Below are 20,220 nucleotides of genomic sequence, written 5' to 3' on the forward strand. Positions count from 1 at the left end.
AAACCGGCTCTCGGGTAGCAGAGTGGCGCAGCGGAAGCGTGCTGGGCCCATAACCCAGAGGTCGATGGATCGAAACCATCCTCTGCTACAGGTGCGCCTTTTTTCTTTCTTAAGGGCGACAGTCCTCTTTTTCCTCCCGGCAAAGCGGGCTTTAGGACAGTGTTTGGCATCAGCAAGTGAAGGGAATAGGAAGGGATTTCAGGCAACACTGTACGCCTGGGTGAAGTTCACCAAAGTCCCGAAACCTGAGGCAGGAGAGCGCATTCTACTGAGTGAATCAGAGAGAAAAGCACTGAAGAGGACAGGCTAGACGGGAAACGGAGGCAGCCTTCCACAGAGACCTCAGGAAAAACGAGCAGGGGCGGGGACAAGGACCCGCAAGCGCCCGCGCCAAGTCACCGCACCCCCGCCCCGCCGCGGACGCACCCCCGCCCAGGAGGGGCTCCCAGCGCGCGTGCGCAGGCGCTGTCCCCTGCGTTGGTGTGGCACCCAGGGACCCTGCTTTTGTCCCTCCTGAGTCCTTTTTCTCAGGCTTGTCGCCGTCTTTGGTGCTGATTATGTTTACCTGCATCTGTTAATTGGAGGGTTACCCACTTTTTCTACTCTTTTAGTGGCTACTCTAAAAATTACAACATGCAGCAGCAGCTCTTTTTGCCCACGGGTCCTGACCCCATTCTTCGATCAATTGATTAAAATAAAATAAAAATTACAACATGCGGGGCGCCTGGGTGGCTCAGTGGGTTAAAACCTCTGCCTTCGGCTCAGGTCATGATCCCAGGGTCCTGCTTCCCTCTCTCTCTCTGCCTGCCTGCCTCTCTGCCTACTTGTGATCTCTGTCTGTCAAATAAGTAAATAATATCTTTTAAAAAAAAATTACAACATGCATCCTTGATTTAGGAAGGCCTAATTGTGTGCAATACGTTTGCCCTCCTGGTGAAAAATGCAGGGATAATTTAATTGTTTACCACCGTCACTCCCCCCCCCCCCGCAGAATTATATGCTATTGTTGTTGTGTAATTCTTTTAAGGACTTTACTGATGCATAATTTATTACACCAAAATACACAGTTCTTAAACTTTCATCTCAATTTTGAGTAATGTATTCCGTCCATGTAACCATCACCCAAATTAAGGTGAAGAACATTTTTATCACCTCAGAAAGCTCGCTCTTGACTCTCTACCCGGGCCCTAGAGGCAATCATGATCCTGATTTCTATGAGCACAGATCAGGTGTGTCTGTTCTTGAACTTCACATAAATAATCTCACAGTCTATGTACTCTTTTTTGTCTAGTTTCTCTTGCTTGACACGTTTCAAGATTCTTTCACATTTTTGCATTTATCAGCAATTTTTTGGTTTTTATTTATGAGCAGTGTCCCATTGCATAAATACACCCGCCCTCCAGCTGGGAGACACACAGGAACAGATTTGTGTTGTTTCCACCTTGGAGCCATTGTGAATAGAGCTGCTAGAACATTTTTGTACAAGATTTGTGGGGCTAGATGCATCTGTTTCTCTTGGTAGATGTAGACGTGTGCATTATTTCAATTCTGTATATATTTTCTTTCTTTTTGGAAGCAAGCTCTATGCCCGACACGGAGCTCAAACTCAGGAGCCTGAGATCAAGAATCAGTCCTCTACCAACTGAGCCAGTCAGGTGCCCCTTTCACCTTTGTTTTTTGAAGGACATTTTCCCTGGATAAGGAACTCTAGATTGGAAATTATTTTCCTTTGGCACATTTATTATATTATTTTACTATCTTTGGCTTCCATTTTTGCTGTAAAAAGTATTTTTTTGCCAACCTAATGGTTGCTCCTTTGAAGGTAATCAATCCCCTTTTTTTTTTCCTATTTTAAAGATTTTGCCTGTGATTTAATTTCCTGCTCTTTCACCTTGATGGGTCGAAATATGGACAATCTTAATCTTACTTGAGGTTTATTGGTCTTCTTGAATCTGTGAGGCTTTTGCGGGGGGGGGCTTTTGTTTCGCCCTCCTTCCTGGGCTCCAGATAAAGGTATGCCAGATTTTTTCACGGTGTCCTTTCTGTCTCCAACACTCTTATGTTCTTCATTCTTGTTTAATCTGTGCTTCATTCTGGGTAAATTTCTTTGTTCTTTCTTCCAATGTATTACTTGCTCTTCAGTTGAGTCTGACTTATTCTTAAACCTATTAATTCTTTTTTTTTTTTAAGATTTTATTTATTTATTTGACAGAGATCACAAGTAGGCAGAGAGGCAGGCAGGGAGAAAGGAAGGGAAGCAGGCTCCCCGCTGAGCAGAGAGCCCGATGTAGGGCTCGATTCCAGGACCCTGGGATCATGACCTGAGCCGAAGGCAGAGGCTTTAACCCACTGAGCCACCCAGGCACCCCTATTAATTGATTCTTAATTTTTTTTTTTTTTTAATATTTTGCAGTGTGAATTTTCTATTTACTTGTGCTGTACCTGACTCCAAGCTTTCCCTCAGGAAGGCAGCTTTCAGGATCCTAACCCCAAAGCAGCAGATGGTTTGCCAGTTTTCTCACCTTTGGGAACATCTGGACTATAATTTCGGTCTCACTTGCCCCACACAGCCCGTTTTTGCCCCCAGTTCTCATCTGCAAATGACCCCAGGGTAAAAGTGGTCCTACTGCTGGTCTCACCTCCATGCTTTCCTGTCTTTCATGTTCTCAACACCAATAATTCCTCACTGTCTTATTAGTGCTTTGAGTTTTTAAAGTATTTCATCCAACATTTTTAGTCATCTTCAGCTCAGGGACTGGGCAAATTGTTCAGGCCACCATTGTTGAAAGAGGGGCTCAATGGCTAGATGAGGTTTGAGTGCAGTCATTTCTCCTGAGCTCCACTAATCCAGTGGCCCATCGAACCCCTCCACTAGGGGGCTCCACAGGCACCTCACACCCAATAAACCAGAACTGTTATCACCCACCCCAAAAAACCTGCTTCTTTAGCTCTTGAGCAAATGGGTCAATGTCACCGTAACTTCAGTTATTTGTACATTGTCTTCTCTTCTTAAAGTCCAGTTGATTGTCAATATAGGCACTTAAAGTCATTAAGAAGGAGGTGCCTTAGTAGGTTCCTTTGGCTCAGGTCATGATCCGGGGGTCCTGGGATCAAGCCCCGCATTGGGCTCAGTGTGGAGGTCTTAACACATGCACACACACACACACACACACACACACACACACAAAAGCACACGCATGCACACGTGTGCGCGTGCAGGAGAGAGAGAAAGAGGACAGAAGGAAACATTTGGAGGTGATGGATATCTTCATTACCTTGATATTATGGTAATGGTTTCACAAGTGTACACATATATCCAAACTCATCAGTTGTATACATTAAATATGTACAGTTTATGCTGTATCAGTTATACCTCAATAAAACTAGTTTGTTTTTTTTAAAGTCTCCTCCCAGGCGGCGCCTAAGTGTCTGCCTTCAGCTTGGGTCCTGGGATTGTTAGGTCCTTCCAAAAATGGGTACCCCAATAATGGGTCCGTGATTAAAGGAGCGAGACTGATACAAAGCGAAGGTTAAGCAAAGCTTTCTGTCGCGCCAGGCATCAAGAATCAGACCTACCATCAAACAGACCGGTTGGGGCCGCCCCTTAAGGAGGACGACCCCTCCCTGCTTTCCAGACTAACTTATAGAGCAAAGGCCATGTGGTTGGGCCTGGCCACACAGAGGTGGCTAATTGAATTACAATTTACCCCACAGTAGCCATGGAAACTAGCCCATCACCTTGGTAGCTAGGGAGACAGTAGGCGCCCCCACTGATCGGATGTCTCCACCTGGCCTGGCCCACCCTTGTATTTGAGCTTTGTTACCTGAGGCTGGTTTCCGGGACTTGTTTTTAAGTCCCCTGGGGAAGGGGAGCAGGGACTGTTTAAGGGTTAAACAACAAAGTTATTGTTTAACCTCAATGGAAGCCTCTGGCTAAAATAAAAATATAAAATAGGTCCTTACAGGATCAAGCCCCACATCCGGCTACCTGCTCTGCAGGGAGCCTGCTTCTCCGGGCTCCTACTCCGGCTGTTTGTGTTCCCTTTCTCGCTGTGTCTCTCTTTGTTAAATAAATAAATAAATAAATAAAATCTTTTTTTAAAAAGTCCGCTCCCCTCCAAAAAAGTTTTCCGATCTCCTATCTACCTCTATTAGCCTCTGGACCACCCCCATACAGGACAAAGACACCCTGCCTATCACCCCAAAGCTTGCAAGATCTGCCCTCTGTTGCCCTCTCTTGCCTCTCCTCAGTCATTCCTTTTTTTTCTTTTTTTTGTCAGAGAGAGAGAAAGAGAGCTAGTGCGCCAGCAAGGGCACCAGCAGGGGGAGCCACAAGCAGAGGGAGAAGGAGAAGCAGGCCACCATGGGGCTTGATTCCAGGACCTTGGGGTCATGACCTGAGCCGGAGGCACCCAGGCGCCCCTCTCCTCAGTTATTCCTACAAGCACACACCTTATATCGTGGATCAGGGTTGAAAATGTAAACTCCAACAGCAGCCAGGCAGGTAAAGCAAATGAGTGAACATGATGGGTAGGAACTGTGATGAGCCAGACTCCTCTCAAGGAAGGGGTGCAGGACTTGCCTATTGCCAGCTCTCTGATATTTCAAGACAAGTCAGAAATCCAAATACTCATGTGCCACGAGCTGATTTTATTTATTTATTTATTTATTTATTTATTTACCAAGCAAGCTCTATGCCCAATTTGGGGCTTGAACTCAGAACACAGAGATCAAGAGTCCCACCCAGGGTGCCTGAGTGGCTCAGCTGGTTGAGCATGGGCTCTTTTTTTTTTTTTTTTAAGATTTTATTTATTTTTTTGACAGAGAGAGACACAGTGAGAGAGGGAGCACAAGCAGGGGGAGTAGGAGAGGGAGAAGCAAGCTTCCCGCTGAGTGGGGAGCCCACTGCGAGGCTTGATTCCAGCACCTGGGATCATGACCTGAGCTGAAGGCAGAGGCTTAACGACTGAGCCACCCAAGCATGGGCTCTTGATTTCAGCTCAGGTCATGATCTGGTGGTCCTGGGGTTGAGCCCTGTGAGGGGCTCGATGCTCAGTGGGGAATCTGCTTGAGGTTCTCTGTCTCCCTCCGCCCCGTTCTCTTTCTCAGTCTCTCTAATAAATAAATAAATCTTGAAAAAGAAAAAAGAAAAAGAAGAAGAGTCCCACCCTCTGCTGACTGAGCCAGGCTGGCGCCCCTCATCTACTGATGGCTGAGTGTAGGCAATGAAGTCAAATATAGAGAAAGAGAACGCAGGCCAAACCAAGCATTCCTGCCATCTGTAGTTGCTCCCAGGGCTACTATTTGTTCTAGACCCTAAGAAAAAATGGTCCTAAAATTCTCCAGAAATTCCTGATATAGGAAATATAATTCGGTATTCTGCTCTTTCTGCACAGAATACCTCGCTCATCATTCTGCTTTTGCTGAATTCTTTCTCTGGAGATTTTCCTGTCCCCCAAAGCAAGCGGAAGTCCCATCTGAGCCTCTGAGCAATTTATCCTTCCTTCCTTGTGGTCCTCAGTCAGATTACATGGCGGCTCTTCGTCCCGAGCAGGACTCCTCCAAGGCACATCGATGCGTGCATTTACCCTCAGGCCCTGACCGTTTCGCGGGCGCAGCAGGTCGGTTTGCGGCAGAAGGGTTCTCTCAGGGGTTGGGTTCAGTCCCAGCGCAGGGTGGGAGACCGCGGCGGCGCAGCTGCGTCAGTGACCCCCGCTGGCCACGAGAGGGCAGACTGATGCCACAGCGCGGGGATGCGGCGGGCGGTCAAGGACCACCCTCCCCACTCACCCAGACCCTCTCCCCAGTGGACGCCTTCACCGGTCCTTGCCAACACCATCTCCCACCGTCACCGCAAATCCCATTTGAACAATCCCCCTCAACCCGAAGCAAACTCACGCTTACCTTCCGGGAGCGGCCCCGAGGTCACCACCCTTCCTCCTCCCCACTCCAGCCACCGCACGTTCTCTCCCCCCTCCTATAACCGTTTGGGAACTAAAGGGTTAACTCCGCCCTTCCACTGGGCCCATTTTCTCCAAGAATCCGCTCAATCTGGAAGGTGGGGGCGGGGGCGGTCCTGGATGGACTGGGTCACGGGGACCCTGGGCTCACCTACTTTAACGCCCTTCCAGAAACCCGCCGCCCTCCCGTCCACCCCCAGACACACACACTTCCGTCCACTCGCACCTCTTCTTGCCAAGACCCCGCGTCCGCACAGCTCTCTTCCCCAAACGGAACCAGGTAGGGGGAGGGACGAGGTGGGGCGCAAAAGGGCCCCCGCGGGCCCCACGCGCGTCTCTGGTCCCGCTCGCGATCCCAGCGCGGAAGCCTCTTGTGCGGGCGCCGCTCTCGGAAGAGGAAGGCGCGGAGGGTCTCGGGGGAGAGCCCGCGGGCTGGGGGCGCGGGCCTGTCCGCGACTTCGGGGAGGGGACGAAGGGGTTAAAGCGCCAGTCGCCGAGTCTGGGAGGGGAAGCGGCGGGAGGAAGGGCTCGGAGCTCGGCTCAGGACCTCCCCCGTTCCCCCCGGACGGCCGGACGCCCCTGCTGGCACCCTCCCGGGCCAGGCGCTCACGCGCGCACACAAACACTCCTCTCCCCGCCCCTCCCTCGCGCCCTCTCGCATCCTTCTCCCCCGAACGCCGGCTCCTCCTGACACACACGCGCCCGCGCGCGGTCGCCCGCGCTCGGCTGCCGGCGCCCACCTGCCCCGCCGCGCCCGCCACGCGCCCCTCGCGCCGCCGACACCGAGCCACGCGGCGGGAGGGGGCGGCGTGCCCAGCCCGATGCCCGCGACGGGCCGCTGAGCCGCAGGGCCCCGAAGAGGCCAGAGGGGCAGCGCCCGCCCGCCGAGCCGCGGGCTGAAGCCATGCTGCGCCCCGGCCGCCCCGCCGGAGCCCTCCTGCTCCTGCTCCCGCTGCCGCTGCTGCCGTTGCTCCCGGGCGGCCACGCGGGCAACCTGACGGTGGCCGTGGTGCTGCCGCTGGCCAACACCTCGTACCCGTGGTCGTGGGCGCGCGTGGGACCGGCCGTGGAGCTGGCCCTGGCCGGGGTGCGAGCGCGGCCTGACCTGCTGCCCGGCTGGACGGTGCGCACCGTGCTGGGCAGCAGCGAGGACGCGAGGGGCGTCTGCTCCGATACCGCCGCGCCCCTGGCCGCGGTGGACCTCAAGTGGGAGCACAGCCCCGCGGTGTTCCTGGGCCCCGGGTGCGTGTACGCGGCCGCCCCGGTGGGGCGCTTCACGGCGCACTGGCGGGTGCCGCTGCTGACCGCCGGCGCCCCCGCGCTGGGCTTCGGGGCCAAGGACGAGTACGCGCTGACCACGCGCGCCGGGCCCAGCCACGCCAAGCTGGGCGACTTGGTGGCGGCGCTGCACCGACGGCTGGGCTGGGAGCGCCGGGCGCTGGTGCTCTACGCCTACCGGCCGGGCGACGACCAGCCCTGCTTCTTCGTGGTGGAAGGGCTGTACATGCGCGTGCGCGACCGCCTCAACATCACCGTGGACCACCTGGAGTTCGCCGAGGGCGACCTTGACCACTATACCCTGCTGCTGCGGACCGTGAGGCGCAAAGGCCGAGGTGAGGGGGCGGCGCGGGCGGGTCTTCCCCCACTCCCGCGCAGCCTCGGCCGGAGGCTCCGTTCCTCTCTCTTCCTCCGCCGGCTCTCGCCACGGTCCTGAGCTCCCACACGCCCCCGCCCGCCTGCCACCGCTCCCTCCCGCCGAAATGCTTGCGGCTACCTGACTCTTAGTGGGTCCCCGGCTTCATGCCCAGCCCTCCTCTCCTCCTCCATTTTCGGTCGCCTCCCGGCAGCCTTTCCCCTCCATGTTCTCCTCCACACTCCCTCTCCCCTTCCAGTCCCCCTTCCAGCGGGCCCGCCTCCTCCTCTCCCTCCCGGGTTCACCCCACCTTCCCCACCTTTGGCTCCGCTTTGCTGGCTCTCCCTGTCTCGGCTCCTTCCCTCATGCCCGCCCACCGACTCCTCCCAGCCCTCTCCACCTTCCTTCAGCCTCGGCCTAGACCAGCGTGGAGTCGTGAACTTCCTTCCCCGAGTTCCTCCTTCCCACTCCGCGGGGATCCAGCTTCTCTCTCTTTCTGACCACCCCCTTCCTCCCCAGTTATCTACATATGCAGCTCCCCAGATGCCTTCAGAACTCTGATGCTTTTGGCCATGGAAGCTGGTCTAAGTGGGGAAGACTACGTGTTCTTCCACCTGGACCTCTTTGGACAAAGCCTGCAAGGTGCACACGGCCTTGCTCCCCATAGGCCCTGGGAGAGGGGGGATGGGCAGGATATCAGTGCCCACCGGGCCTTTCAGGTGAGTGTCTAGGCTGTAAGCCCAGGCAGTGGGACTTGGAGCTGGTGGCACCCAGTTTCTGGGCATTGGGTTCCCCAGGGTCTGAAGGGATTCCAGAAAAGAGGCTCTTGATTGCTCAGGGAGGCAGGTGAGGAAGGGCAGGAGGGGGTGAGGGGTGGCTGGAGGGCTGGGAGACTTCAGAGCCAGGAGGCTAAAAAGATGAGCGAATGGGCCTGGGTTGGGAGAGCGTTCCAATAGCACAGACTAGCAGAACTCAAGAAGTCATTCACCGGGGTCCCCTGCTCACACATGACATGGAGCCCACCCACTTTGACCTTGAGCGAAGCAGAGATGCACTGGGGGAGGTGGGCCCCAGGGTACTGGGAGGACTGGATCAGCTCCCAGCTCCCCCGCTCCACTGACCCCTTCCTCAGGCTGCCAAGATCATCACGTACAAAGAGCCCGGTAACCCCGAGTACTTGGAATTCCTGCAGCGGCTAAAACACTTGGCCCGTGAGCAGTTCAACTTCACAGTGGAGGATGGCCTGGTAGGAAGGATCCTGGGACCTTCCAGCATGGACATCCAGCCCCCACCCTGGCCCTCTGCCAGCAGCCTGCCTGTCCTCTTAGCCATCTCTGCATGCCCAGGCCTCCCATGCTTCCCCTTCCCCCAGTCCCCACTTCTCAGGATGACCAAGAGGGGCAATGACAAATTATTCAGCCTCTGAAACTCAGATCCTCGCAGTAAAATAAGGATGACATGTTCTGCCCTACCTGCCTAGCAGGATTCGGAAGCAGAGGGATTGGTAGAGGCATCTTTTAAGTAGAAAAATCTCTGTCCTGTGGAGGTGTTTTCTCCTGCCCCCCTCCGAGCTCCCAGGACCCTCCATCTCCTCCTCCTCCTCCACGATGCCCCACTCAGCACCCCTCGTACATCCCACCCCAGCCAAGCTCTGCTCACCACCACAGGTGAACACCATCCCAGCAGCCTTCCACGACGGGCTCCTGCTCTATGTCCAGGCAGTGACAGAGACTCTGGCACACGGGGGAACTGTCATGGATGGGGAGGCTGTCACCCAGCGGATGTGGAACCGGAGCTTCCAAGGTCAGGGGCTGGAGGTGACAGAGATAGGCTACCTTTGGGCGCCCCATGCAGGAGGCCATGAGATGCCGAGGGGTGGGGGTGTTACTCATCCATGCCTGTCCTTATATAAGGAAGCTCCACAGCTTCCCTTAGGCCTCCTTCCCCACTTCCCTAGCTCCCTCAAGAAGGCCACCTAAGTGGGGCGCCTGGGTAGTTCAGTCTGGGTTATCAGGCCCTGAGGATCCAGCCAGGGCTCTCTGCTCAGTGGGGAGTCTGCTTCTCCCTCTTCCGTGGCCCCTCCCCCTCGGCTCATGCTGTCTCTTGCTTTCTCTCTCCAGGAAATACATAAAATCTTTAAAAAAAAGTCCTTCTATGTATGCAACTTCAGTCATTCCTACTGCTGATACATACGTCCCTTTCGTCATTACACACGTTGTGAACATGTTGTTGCTATTGCGTGTGTGATACATATGTCCCTTTTGTCATTACACACGTTGTGAACACGTTGTTGCTATTGCGCGTGTTTGGAGAGCAAGGCAAAGACGGCCGAGGGAGAGAGACCCAGGGGAGAGTGCTGAGCTGGCACTCTGTCCAAACAGCCCTCTTTCCCCATGCCCCAGGTGTGGCAGGATACCTGCACATGGACAGCAATGGAGATCGGGAGACCGACTTCTCCCTCTGGGATATGCATCCTGAGACGGGCACTTTCAGGGTAAGGTTATGCCCCCAGAAGACGGTGCCAGCTGGCACTGACCTCTTGTCCTCCGGCCTTCCCCCACAGCTGTGCCAGGGCATTTCTGCTCATTCGTCACTTTTGGAGAGCCCTGGATGAGAGACCCAGCTCCGGTCCAGGGGAGCAGCCAGAATGACAGGGACTCATAGGCATTGCCCTTGGGGAACCCCATGTGTGAGGAGGGTGCACGGCCCTACCCTCAGGAAGTCCATGTCTCCTCAGACAGGCAGGACCCTCTCCCCCAGAGACAGGCTGATCTGGGGGCCATATAGCTCTCTACGTTCAGTAGGGACAGGAAGGAATTGGGGCTACAAGCCCTGAGGAGCAGAGCATCCAGGGAAGACTTCCTGGAGAAGGGATACATGCGTTAGGCCTGGGAGTGTGGACTGAGAACATTGCCTTTTCCTGTTTCGTATGTGCTTCAGCCCAAGGTTATAAACTCCCTGAATGTCAAGTTGGGGTTCTGCATGGAGTTTTCTTTAGAAAGCCCACTTGGGGTGGGTGGGGAGGCAGCCTTCCCCCCGGGGACAGGAGGCGGCACCCCAGACCTCGCCCGCCTCCACTGCTGCCCTCCCGCAGGTTGTTCTGAACTACAATGGGACTTCCCAGGAGCTGATGGCTGTGCCGGGGCGCAAACTGAACTGGGCCCTGGGGCACCCTCCTCCTGACACCCCCGAATGTGGCTTTGACAACGAGGACCCAGCTTGCAACCAAGGTGACTGCCTCTTGCCTTCAGGCCTGCGACCTGGAGACGGACAGTCTCTCCCCCGCTTCAGGAGTCAGGTGCCCCTCTCCCACACTGAGGGTTTTCTGAAGACAGTCCTCCTGCCTTTTTCCTCCCTGCTTCCATCTTCCTGGTTCACTGATTAACTATTCGAAGTTTCTTCCTCCTGCTCTCTAACCCAAATCTCTCTTGCTGGAACCTGGACTCTTGTGCAGATCACTTTTCCACCCTGGAAGTGCTGGCTTTGGTGGGCAGCCTCTCCCTGTTCAGTGTTCTGACTGTCTCCTTCTTCATATACAGGTGAGTCTTGGGATGAGGGTGGGGAGTGAGACTAGTGGAGGAAGCAGCAGGGACCTGGAGGGAAGGGGGCAGAGAAGCAGGACAGTGAGGGAAGGTCACAGGAGATGAGGAAGGAAGGAGGCTAGAAAGCCGGAGGACACAGGAAGGAGAGAAGGAGGGCCTGGAAGGGACTGGGAGATCAGGGAAGAGCAGAGCGGTTGGGCATCACAGGCCTGTGGGTTCTGGCCTGGGGGCTGGTGGCTCCTTCCGTCAGATGTGCAGACCTGATGGGGAATGGTGGCCCTGAGGCAGTGGGCCCAGTCTGTTGAGCAGGGGTGCTGAACCCAGAGCATGGGAGAGAAGTGAGGGAGCCCCACTCCCGCCTTCCAGTGGGAAGCCGAAATGAAATGCAGACATTAACGCAGGGAGGGGAAGATCAGTGCTGGCTGAGCCGAGACTATGTGCCAGACGCTGCCACACGCTGTTTTCTTTTCATTCTTACAACAATGCTTTGAAATAAATGTCGAGGTCACCAGTCCCCAAATCAGGACACTTGGACATAAGGACATGAGGCTCAGAGACATGAAGTGACTGCCCAAGGTCCCCGTGGGGCAGGCAGGACTTGCCCCACACCCCCTGACTCTCAGCTGATAGAGGAGGGGACTCCCCTGTCCCCCACCGCCGTCAGCACCTGCGGTGGTCCCAGGGCTCAGAGGAGGGGCCGCTCAGCTGCCCCGCCCAGGGCCAGGGGATCGGACGTGGGTTCAGAGAGAGGTCTACTGCCTCAGGAAGATGCAGCTGGAGAAGGAACTGGCCTCAGAGCTGTGGCGGGTGCGCTGGGAAGACGTCCAGCCCAGCAGTCTGGACCGGCATCTCCGGAGCGCGGGCAGTCGGCTGACCCTGAGTGGGGTAAGAGCAGGGTTAGGGGAAGGTGTAGGAGGGCGGGGTGTGGGGCTCGGGGACAGTGCCTGGGGGCTGGGGCCCAGGGCAAGGTTCTAGTCTCAGCTCAGCCTTCACTTGCTGTGTGTCCTAAGGTGAGTCTCACTGACCCTCTGAGAGGACCTCAAATCATAATTATGCCCACAGAGCCTCCTTCAGAGGAGGCTTTCAAGATTCAGAAATAGTGTACGGGAAAATACATATTAAAAAGAAATAAAAAGGGGCGCCTCGGTGGCTGAGTCTTTAAGCATCTGTCTTCAGTTCAGGTCATGATCCCAGGATCCTGGGCTCGAGCCCCACATCAGGCTCCCAGATTGGTGGAAAGCCTGCTTCTCCTTCATCTTTCTGTCCCTACTTGCGCGCGCTCTCTCTCTCTCTCTCTCTCTTTGTGTCAAATAAAGAAAGAAAACCTTTAAAAAATATAAATAAATAACTAGATAAATAAAAATCTTAAAAAAAAAAAAAGGAAGAAACCAGAGAAGGATTTTATGATGTGGAGAGAGAAGCAGGCTGACACCAAGCTAAGGCGGGGCAGAGCTCTGGCCACCAGGTCAGAGAACGGCACCTGCAGTGAGGCTCGCAGCGGGACCACCCCTCCTGCTCTCCATCCTTCCAGAGAGGTTCCAATTACGGCTCCTTGCTGACCACAGAGGGCCAGTTCCAAGTGTTTGCCAGGACAGCGTATTATAAGGTGGGCCAGGGGAAAGACTGCCATCCTTGGGGCAGGGCACAGGGCGGTCCCCACCACAGGGCCAACTCGGTGACATCCTCCTTTCCTTGCCCAGGGCAACCTCGTGGCCGTGAAACGTGTGAATCGTAAGCGCATTGAGCTGACGCGAAAAGTCCTGTTTGAACTGAAGCATGTAATGTGGGGGAGTGAGGCGGCAGCCACGGGAGGGTCATGGGAGGGCGACAGGGTATCCCAGGAAAGGAATGGACCCTTGCATATTGTGCGCAGGGGAGAGGGTCCTAAATGAGGGAAGAGACTAGTGGAGGAACCCTGGAGGGGGTCCTTGAGGGGCTGTACTGGATGCCCCTGGGGGGTGGAGGGGTTAGGAGGCAGAGTGAGCAGGGAGCACATTCTGGGGGAGGCGGGAGTGTTCTTCAGAGCACAGGTGGGAATCACCAAGGTCCTAGACTTTGTCTGCAGAGTGAACAGGGCCTTAAGAAGACTGAGGGGGTCCCTGAATGGGCGGGGGGCACCTGGTGAGGAGCGAGGTCTCTGCCGGGTTTCTGATACTGGCTATCACGTCCAGATGCGGGATGTACAGAATGAACACCTGACCAGGTTTGTGGGTGCCTGCACTGACCCCCCCAACATCTGCATCCTCACAGAGTACTGTCCCCGTGGGAGTTTGCAGGTGAGGGGGACAAGGACTGTCAGCAGATCTGGGTTTAGCCCTGCTTCTGTCCCCCACTGGCCATGACCCCAGGCAAGCTTCTCCCGCTTTCTGACCTTTATTTGTCTAATCTGTAAAATGCTGGGGGCAGGGGTGGGGGGTGTGCAGATGCACTGGAGTAAATCCAAGGCTTTGTCCTGCTGTGCGGGTTTGTGTCAGTCGGCCTCCGAACCCACCCTGGAGTCCCCAGGGTTCATGCCTGACTCTCACTGCCCAGCAGGACATTCTGGAAAACGAGAGCATCACCTTAGACTGGATGTTCCGGTATTCTCTCACCAGTGACATCGTCAAGGTGGGATTTGTGGGGGAGGGGCCGAGCATGCTTCTCCCCAGCCTCAGTTGTAGGTCCCGCTGATACCAAGGCCTCTGCCTCCCCCAATTCCCCAGGGTATGCTGTTCCTACACAGTGGGGCCATTTGCTCCCACGGCAACCTCAAGTCATCCAACTGCGTGGTAGACGGGCGCTTCGTGCTCAAGATCACTGATTTTGGGCTGGAAAGCTTCAGGGACCCAGAACCAGAGCAAGGCCACACCCTCTATGCCAGTGAGCCCTAACCCTAACCCTAAGACCCTCCCCCACTTCCCAAGCCCAGCCCAGCAGGAGGCCTGATGTCTGGCTTCTCTAGGGCTCAGCAGGCCTTTCCTGATTCCGGGTTCAGTTCATCCTCCAGTGCAAAGGGGAGCCTGACACAGTGGTCCCGAGGCTTCCCTGTACCACTCGGTGTGATGTCTCCAGGTCACTCCGGCTGCATCTTCTAGGACCTTGCTTCCCCCACCCCTTAGTTTTAAGGCCCTTCACCCCATGACTCCTGACCTCTGACCTGCAGAAAAGTTGTGGACAGCCCCTGAGCTCCTGCGAATGGCCTCACCCCCTGCCCGGGGCTCCCAGGCAGGGGACGTGTACAGCTTCGGGATCATCCTTCAGGAGATTGCCCTAAGGAGCGGTGTCTTCCACGTGGAAGGTTTGGACCTCAGCCCCAAAGGTGAGAGACCCCTGCTGCCCCCTAGCCCTGCCCCAATTGCACCAGCCTTTGTGCCAGGGACTCCGAATCATGCCCTCCCCGCCCGGGCCCGCTCCCGCCCTACCCTCCGCACCGGCTCTCTCTGGCCCTTGGCGGGACCCTCCCCTCAGCCCCTCTTTTCCCCACTGCGCAGAGATCGTGGAGCGCGTGACCCGGGGGGAGCAACCCCCCTTCCGGCCCTCCCTGGCCTTGCAGAGCGGACTGGAGGAGCTGGGCCTGCTGATGCAGCGGTGCTGGGCGGAGGAGCCGCAGGAGCGGCCGTCCTTCCAGCAGGTTCGCCTGATGCTGCGCACGTTCAACAGGTGGTTGGCGCCTTCCCCTGCCTCCCCCGCCCCAGCCCACCCCCCCACAGCCCCCCACCCCCACAGCCTCCCCCGCCCCAGCCCGCCCCCACAACCTCCCGGCCCCCACAGGCCCCTCTCTAGGAGCGCTGCCTGGCCTGGCTGTCCCATTGTCCCCAACCTCTTGTGCCCCTCCCCACACCAACATTGCCCCCCACCAGCCCCTCCTCTGCAGCAGAGCAGAACTAACAGGCTTCCGGCCTCCCAGCCCTCCACAGGGGCCCCCACCCCAGCCCTTGGCCCTCCCTGCCGCAGTATGCCCCAGCAACCCCTCCCCACGCCCTTCTGCGGGCCTGTGTGTCCACCCTCCACCTCTCCACCTCCTCTGCCTCCTTCTAACCTGCTTGTCTTCAACAAAGATGAACAAAGGAGCCAAGGTTTCTCCAGGCCGGACTCTGGGGTCTCAGAGATGAATGGAACTTTCCTCCTGCCCTTTCCCCCGGCACACCCATCCTGCCAGGCTCCCCAACCCCAACCCTCTCCGGGGACCCCACCGCACTTGGGGGGTGGGCTGACATGAATCCTGAGAAGGGTGAGTGCCAGGGTGGGCACGGCAGGGCTTGGGGGGGGTGCTCGACGGGTTGCTTCTCTCTCACTGCGTCCCCGTACCCCCACCCCGGCCTCAGAGAGAACAGCAGCAACATCCTGGACAACCTGCTGTCGCGCATGGAGCAGTACGCCAACAACCTGGAGGGGCTGGTGGAGGAGCGGACCCAGGCCTACCTGGAGGAGAAGCGCAGAGCCGAGGCCCTGCTCTACCAGATTCTGCCGCAGTGAGGGCCCAGGCCAGGCCTCGCCCGTGCCCCGCCCCCCGCACCACCTCGTGCTCTGATCCCCCCCACCCTCATGCTCTGATCCCCCCACCTCATGCTCTGATCCATCCCACCCCGTCCCTGACCCCGCAGCTCCGTGGCTGAGCAGCTGAAGCGTGGGGAGACGGTCCAGGCAGAAGCCTTCGACAGTGTTACTATCTACTTCAGTGACATCGTGGGCTTCACGGCCCTGTCGGCAGAGAGCACGCCCATGCAGGTGAGGCCCCTGGAAACCAGGCCCGTGTGCTTGGCCTCGCAGCTCCGCCCCGTCAGACCTGCCTGCTGGTTCCACTGCTCCCACTCGGTCCCAGCGGGGGGACCTTCCTCCCTACCCCCCTTGGCTTCTCTTCCCTTCCAGGTGGTCACCCTACTCAATGACCTGTACACTTGCTTCGATGCCGTCATAGATAACTTTGATGTGTACAAGGTGAGATGGTAATGGACGGGGTCAGAGCACGGGGAAGGGCAGAACGCCAGAGAGCGTCCAGAGAGGGGCCCATGAAACCCGGGCAGAGACTGTTACCTGGAGCCCCAGGACCAGGCAGAGCAAGGACGCAGGGGACGGGGGCGCGGAAACACAGACAGGGCCCACAGTGTGCGGGCGGCACCAGGTCCGGCCCAGCCCCCGGCGCTCAGGGTGTGCATCCCGGGCGGCCCCCCGCAGGTGGAGACCATTGGCGACGCGTACATGGTGGTGTCGGGGCTCCCCGTGCGCAACGGGCTGCTGCACGCCCGGGAGGTGGCCCGCATGGCGCTGGCGCTGCTGGACGCCGTGCGCTCCTTCCGCATCCGCCATAGGCCGCAGGAGGAGCTGCGCTTGCGGATCGGCATCCACACAGGTGAGGGGGACCCCCCGGGGGGGCGGGACTGTCCCCAAGCCGGCCCCCCTCACCGCCCCCATCACACACGCACACACCTGGTCCCAAAGGGCCTCGGTCCCGCTTCTGCCCTGCCCAGCAACCACCATGCGTTCTGACCCGGCTGCCACCCTGCACTCCCCGCAGGGCCCGTGTGCGCCGGTGTGGTCGGGCTGAAGATGCCCCGGTACTGCCTCTTTGGAGACACAGTCAACACCGCCTCCAGAATGGAGTCTAACGGGGAAGGTGAGGCAGCTGCCCCGGGCGGCCGGAGAGGGCGGGTGGGGGGGTGGGGAGGAAAGCCCCTCGGGCTGGCACCCCACCCAGGGCGCTGGCACCTGGCCTGGGCTTCCGTGTGGGCCCATCACCTCCAGTCCTGTCAGAGAGCCAGCCCCCTCCTGCCAAGTGCTTCGAAGTCTTTCCGGCCTGTGTTCAGCAGTTCCCCAAGGGGAGCCTGCCCTTCGGTGCCTCTGAGCCCTCTGGAATGTGCTGGAGGGCTTCGGGCAGCCGCTGGGGTGGGAATCTCAGCTCCACAACCCACACAGCTGTGAGTCAGTCTGCTTCCAGCCTCTGATTTCCTTCTCTGTAAGATGAGAATAAGAGACGTACCTTACAAGAGTTATGTGTGAAACCCAAATGACACGACCAGGTTATAACTGTCACTCGACTTTTCTGAGCTTCAGCTGTTTATCTGCAAAGTGACACCTGTCTCAGGGCTGTGGAAGAGCCAGCACAGGCCCTCCTCTCATTAGGCACCTAGTGCGTGCTAACCCTCCCTCTTCCCCAGTCCTGCTTCCGGCTGTCTTCTACCTCCTGCTATACTCGAATCAACTCCGTAGACCTGTACTGAGTGACTGCCAAGTGCTGGGCCTCGGGGTGCTAAGACGACCCAGACCCACTGGAGGCGCCTCATGCAGACCCCATCCAAGCCTCAAGGCAGGAGAAGGGCTACTTGGGAGCCCCAAGGGCTCTGGCTCAGCAGACACTCCCTGGGCACCGCCTGGGCAGCCAGGAGGAGAAAGCCCCTCCCTGAGGTCAGTCTTCAAGGAGCCTGTTCTCGGAAATGGTTCAAGGACTCAACAAGACCACTATGCTACAGACCAGGAGCGGCAGGGCAAGTTCAAGAGAAGTGTGGGGGATACCAGCTCAGGAGTAGGAGCCTAGATCTGACCTCGCAGGTGGGGCGTATCTCCTCCCTTAGGCCTCCGTTTTCTCAGCCCTAAAATGAGTATTGAGTCCAACAAGAGTCACAGCAACCACTTAACAGAGTGCTTCCTGTGCGCCAGATTCTGTTTAAAGACTTCGTGAGCATTAAATTTAATGCTCCTAACAAGGACTTAACAAGATCTGACTCTAGATTTCAGCTCAGGTCCTGATCTTAGGGTTGTGGGATGGAGACCTGAGTCAGGCTCCCTGCTCTGCGGGACGTCTGCAGGAGAGTGTCTCTGCCCCTTCCTGTGCTCATGCACTCACACTCTCTCTCTCTCTGCTCAGCAGGGAGCCTGCTTCTCTGCCTACTTGTGATCTCTGTCTGTCAAATAAATAAATAAAAACTTTTTAAAAAATTAAAAAAATAATTAAAACTAAAAATTAAAAATTCAGTGCCTCAGTTGCACTGACCACTTTTTTGGTAAGATTTAGTGATTTATTTGAGAGAGAGAGAGAGAGTGAGCACAAGGGGTGGGGGAAAGAACCAGAAGGAGGAGAGGCAGAGGAAGAGGGAGAAGCAAACTCCCTACTGAGCAGGGAGCCTGATGTGGGGACACAACCCCAGGACCCTGACATCAAGACCTGAGACAAAGGCAGCTGCTTAACTGACTGAGCCACTCCAGCGACCCAGGTTTTTTATATATATATATTAAGCTCCATGCCCAGTGTGGAGCCCCGTGCGGGTCTTGAACGCACAACACAGATATCATGGCTTGAGCTGAAATCAAGACTCAGACACTTAGCTGACTAAGCCACCCAGGCACCCCTGGTTTTAAATGATTTAAATATAAATGGCCACAGGTGACTAGTGGCTACGGGTGTCGGACAATAGAGTCTCGAATTCTAAGGGAGAGGCCAGTATGGTCACACTCCAAATGGAGGGGTGGAACTCTGAATTCAGAGGCTTTCTAGACCAAAAGAAAGGAAGAAGAGCACCCTTCTAGCCCTGCAGTTCCCAATTTCCCTGCTCCTATTTCTCCATACCCCACCTTCCCTTCTTCTCCCTTATTCTTCCCAGCCCTGAAGATCCACTTGTCTTCTGAGACCAAGGCTGTCCTAGAAGAGTTTGGTGGTTTTGAGCTGGAGCTCCGAGGAGATGTAGAAATGAAGGTAGAGAAGAAAGCCCCTTGCCCTCGCCATCCCCTGGAGTCCTGGGGAGGTGGGGGGGGGTTATCCTCCCCCAGGCCCTTTCTTAAGCAGCCAACCCACTCCCATCCCTAAGCTTCTCCTCTCATTTGGGTAAGTGGGTAAGGTGTGCTACTCCCCATCCCAACTGCCTCTTCTTTTTCCCTCCAGGGCAAAGGCAAAGTTCGGACCTACTGGCTCCTCGGGGAGCGGGGGAGTAGCACTCGAGGCTGACCTGCCTCCCCTCCTGGCCTTCCACACCCCCCTTCCCTGTGCCAAAGGTAACAGAGAGGTGCCAGACCTCAGCCTCACCCACAGCAGCCCTGCCATTGCCAAAGGATCGGAGAAGTAGTTGAACAACTCGGATGTGCTAACCCAGTGGAGACACCAGATACAACCTATGCAGGAGGACTGGTGTTGGGGAGAACTTGGGAGTTCATGGAACTGGACCAAAGCACACAGTCATGCCCAGTGGCACACACAGAGACAAGTGTACCCACTGTCCATCCTGACTCAGGCCAGGCTAGGGTGTGGACTCCTGGATCCTGTCCCCCGCACTCTGTCAAACTTGGTACACTGTGACTTCTTTGGGGAGGGGGAAGAGCCACCTTAGAGGCAACAGGAAAAGGCCATGAGGGGAATCCACGTCTAGGCCTACTCCACTTGGGCCACAAACACACCTGTGTCCCCCTCCGCCCCCAACACTGGATCCAGTACACAGGGGAGAGGGGCAGCTTGGAGGGGCTGTGGGCCTGTATGTCTTGTCTCCCTTGCGAGCAGAGGCCATTCACATCTGTATTCTAGTGAATGTCTCTGGAAGGAGAGTGGCTTCCCAGAAAACATAGCTGTGGTTCCCCCCTTTACTCCAAATAAGACCACTTCTCAAGCTGGGAATACAGTATCTGCAAAGGGCCTCAGTCCCCCTTCAGCTACCTGACAGCCTGTGACTTCCCCCGAGCAGTACTCACACTCCTGGTCCAAGGACCTGTTTACATCCTTCAGAATTATTGAGAACCTCAAAGAGTTTTCATTTATGTGGGTTAAATCTATTGATGTATACCATATTAGAAATTAAAACAAGTCCTTATTAACGCATTTAAATAACTATAATAAACCAATCACATGTTCACATTTTTTGTCAAGGACATTCTTAGTAAAAACTGGCTTTTTAATTTTTATTTTCTTCCCCGGCCAGTGTGTGGTAATGAAGAATACAATGAGTCATTCGGCGTTGCTGCCTTGGTTTCTGCTAAGACACAGCAGTTTCCCCCATTGCCTTCCTGCTGTCAGTGTGCCTGTCAAGTCACAAAGTATTCGCAGGATTGTGCGGGGTCTTGACCTCGTCCGACGACTGGAAGGGTCTTGAGGACTCCCAGGGTCTGCGGACCACAGCAGCTTGAGCAC

General features: G+C 56.3%; 1 protein-coding gene and 1 non-coding gene across 2 annotated transcripts; both read left to right on the plus strand.

The window, feature by feature from the left end:
- The first annotated feature begins 16 nt into the window (after window positions 1–16).
- On the plus strand, window positions 17–88 carry TRNAM-CAU. The gene has a single exon. It is a non-coding gene; the product is annotated as a tRNA-Met (tRNA).
- Window positions 89–6,864: 6,776 nt separating this feature from the next.
- Window positions 6,865–19,945, plus strand: LOC111138909 (natriuretic peptide receptor 1). The gene is made up of 22 exons (XM_022490893.1): window positions 6,865–7,573; window positions 8,113–8,312; window positions 8,726–8,839; window positions 9,261–9,396; window positions 9,996–10,087; window positions 10,688–10,823; window positions 11,048–11,132; window positions 11,900–12,020; window positions 12,667–12,741; window positions 12,836–12,913; window positions 13,307–13,411; window positions 13,668–13,742; window positions 13,838–13,994; window positions 14,278–14,433; window positions 14,606–14,774; window positions 15,440–15,586; window positions 15,719–15,842; window positions 15,984–16,052; window positions 16,290–16,464; window positions 16,630–16,728; window positions 18,710–18,801; window positions 18,988–19,945. The coding sequence occupies exons 1-22, from the start codon at window positions 6,865–6,867 to the stop codon at window positions 19,048–19,050; spliced, it is 3,177 nt and encodes a 1,058-aa protein (XP_022346601.1). The 3' UTR covers window positions 19,051–19,945.
- The last annotated feature ends 275 nt before the right edge of the window (window positions 19,946–20,220 follow it).

This window comes from Enhydra lutris, unplaced genomic scaffold (assembly GCF_002288905.1).
Source record: "Enhydra lutris kenyoni isolate GAN:26980312 unplaced genomic scaffold, ASM228890v2 scaffoldscaffold94, whole genome shotgun sequence".
Taxonomy (NCBI): domain Eukaryota; kingdom Metazoa; phylum Chordata; class Mammalia; order Carnivora; family Mustelidae; genus Enhydra; species Enhydra lutris.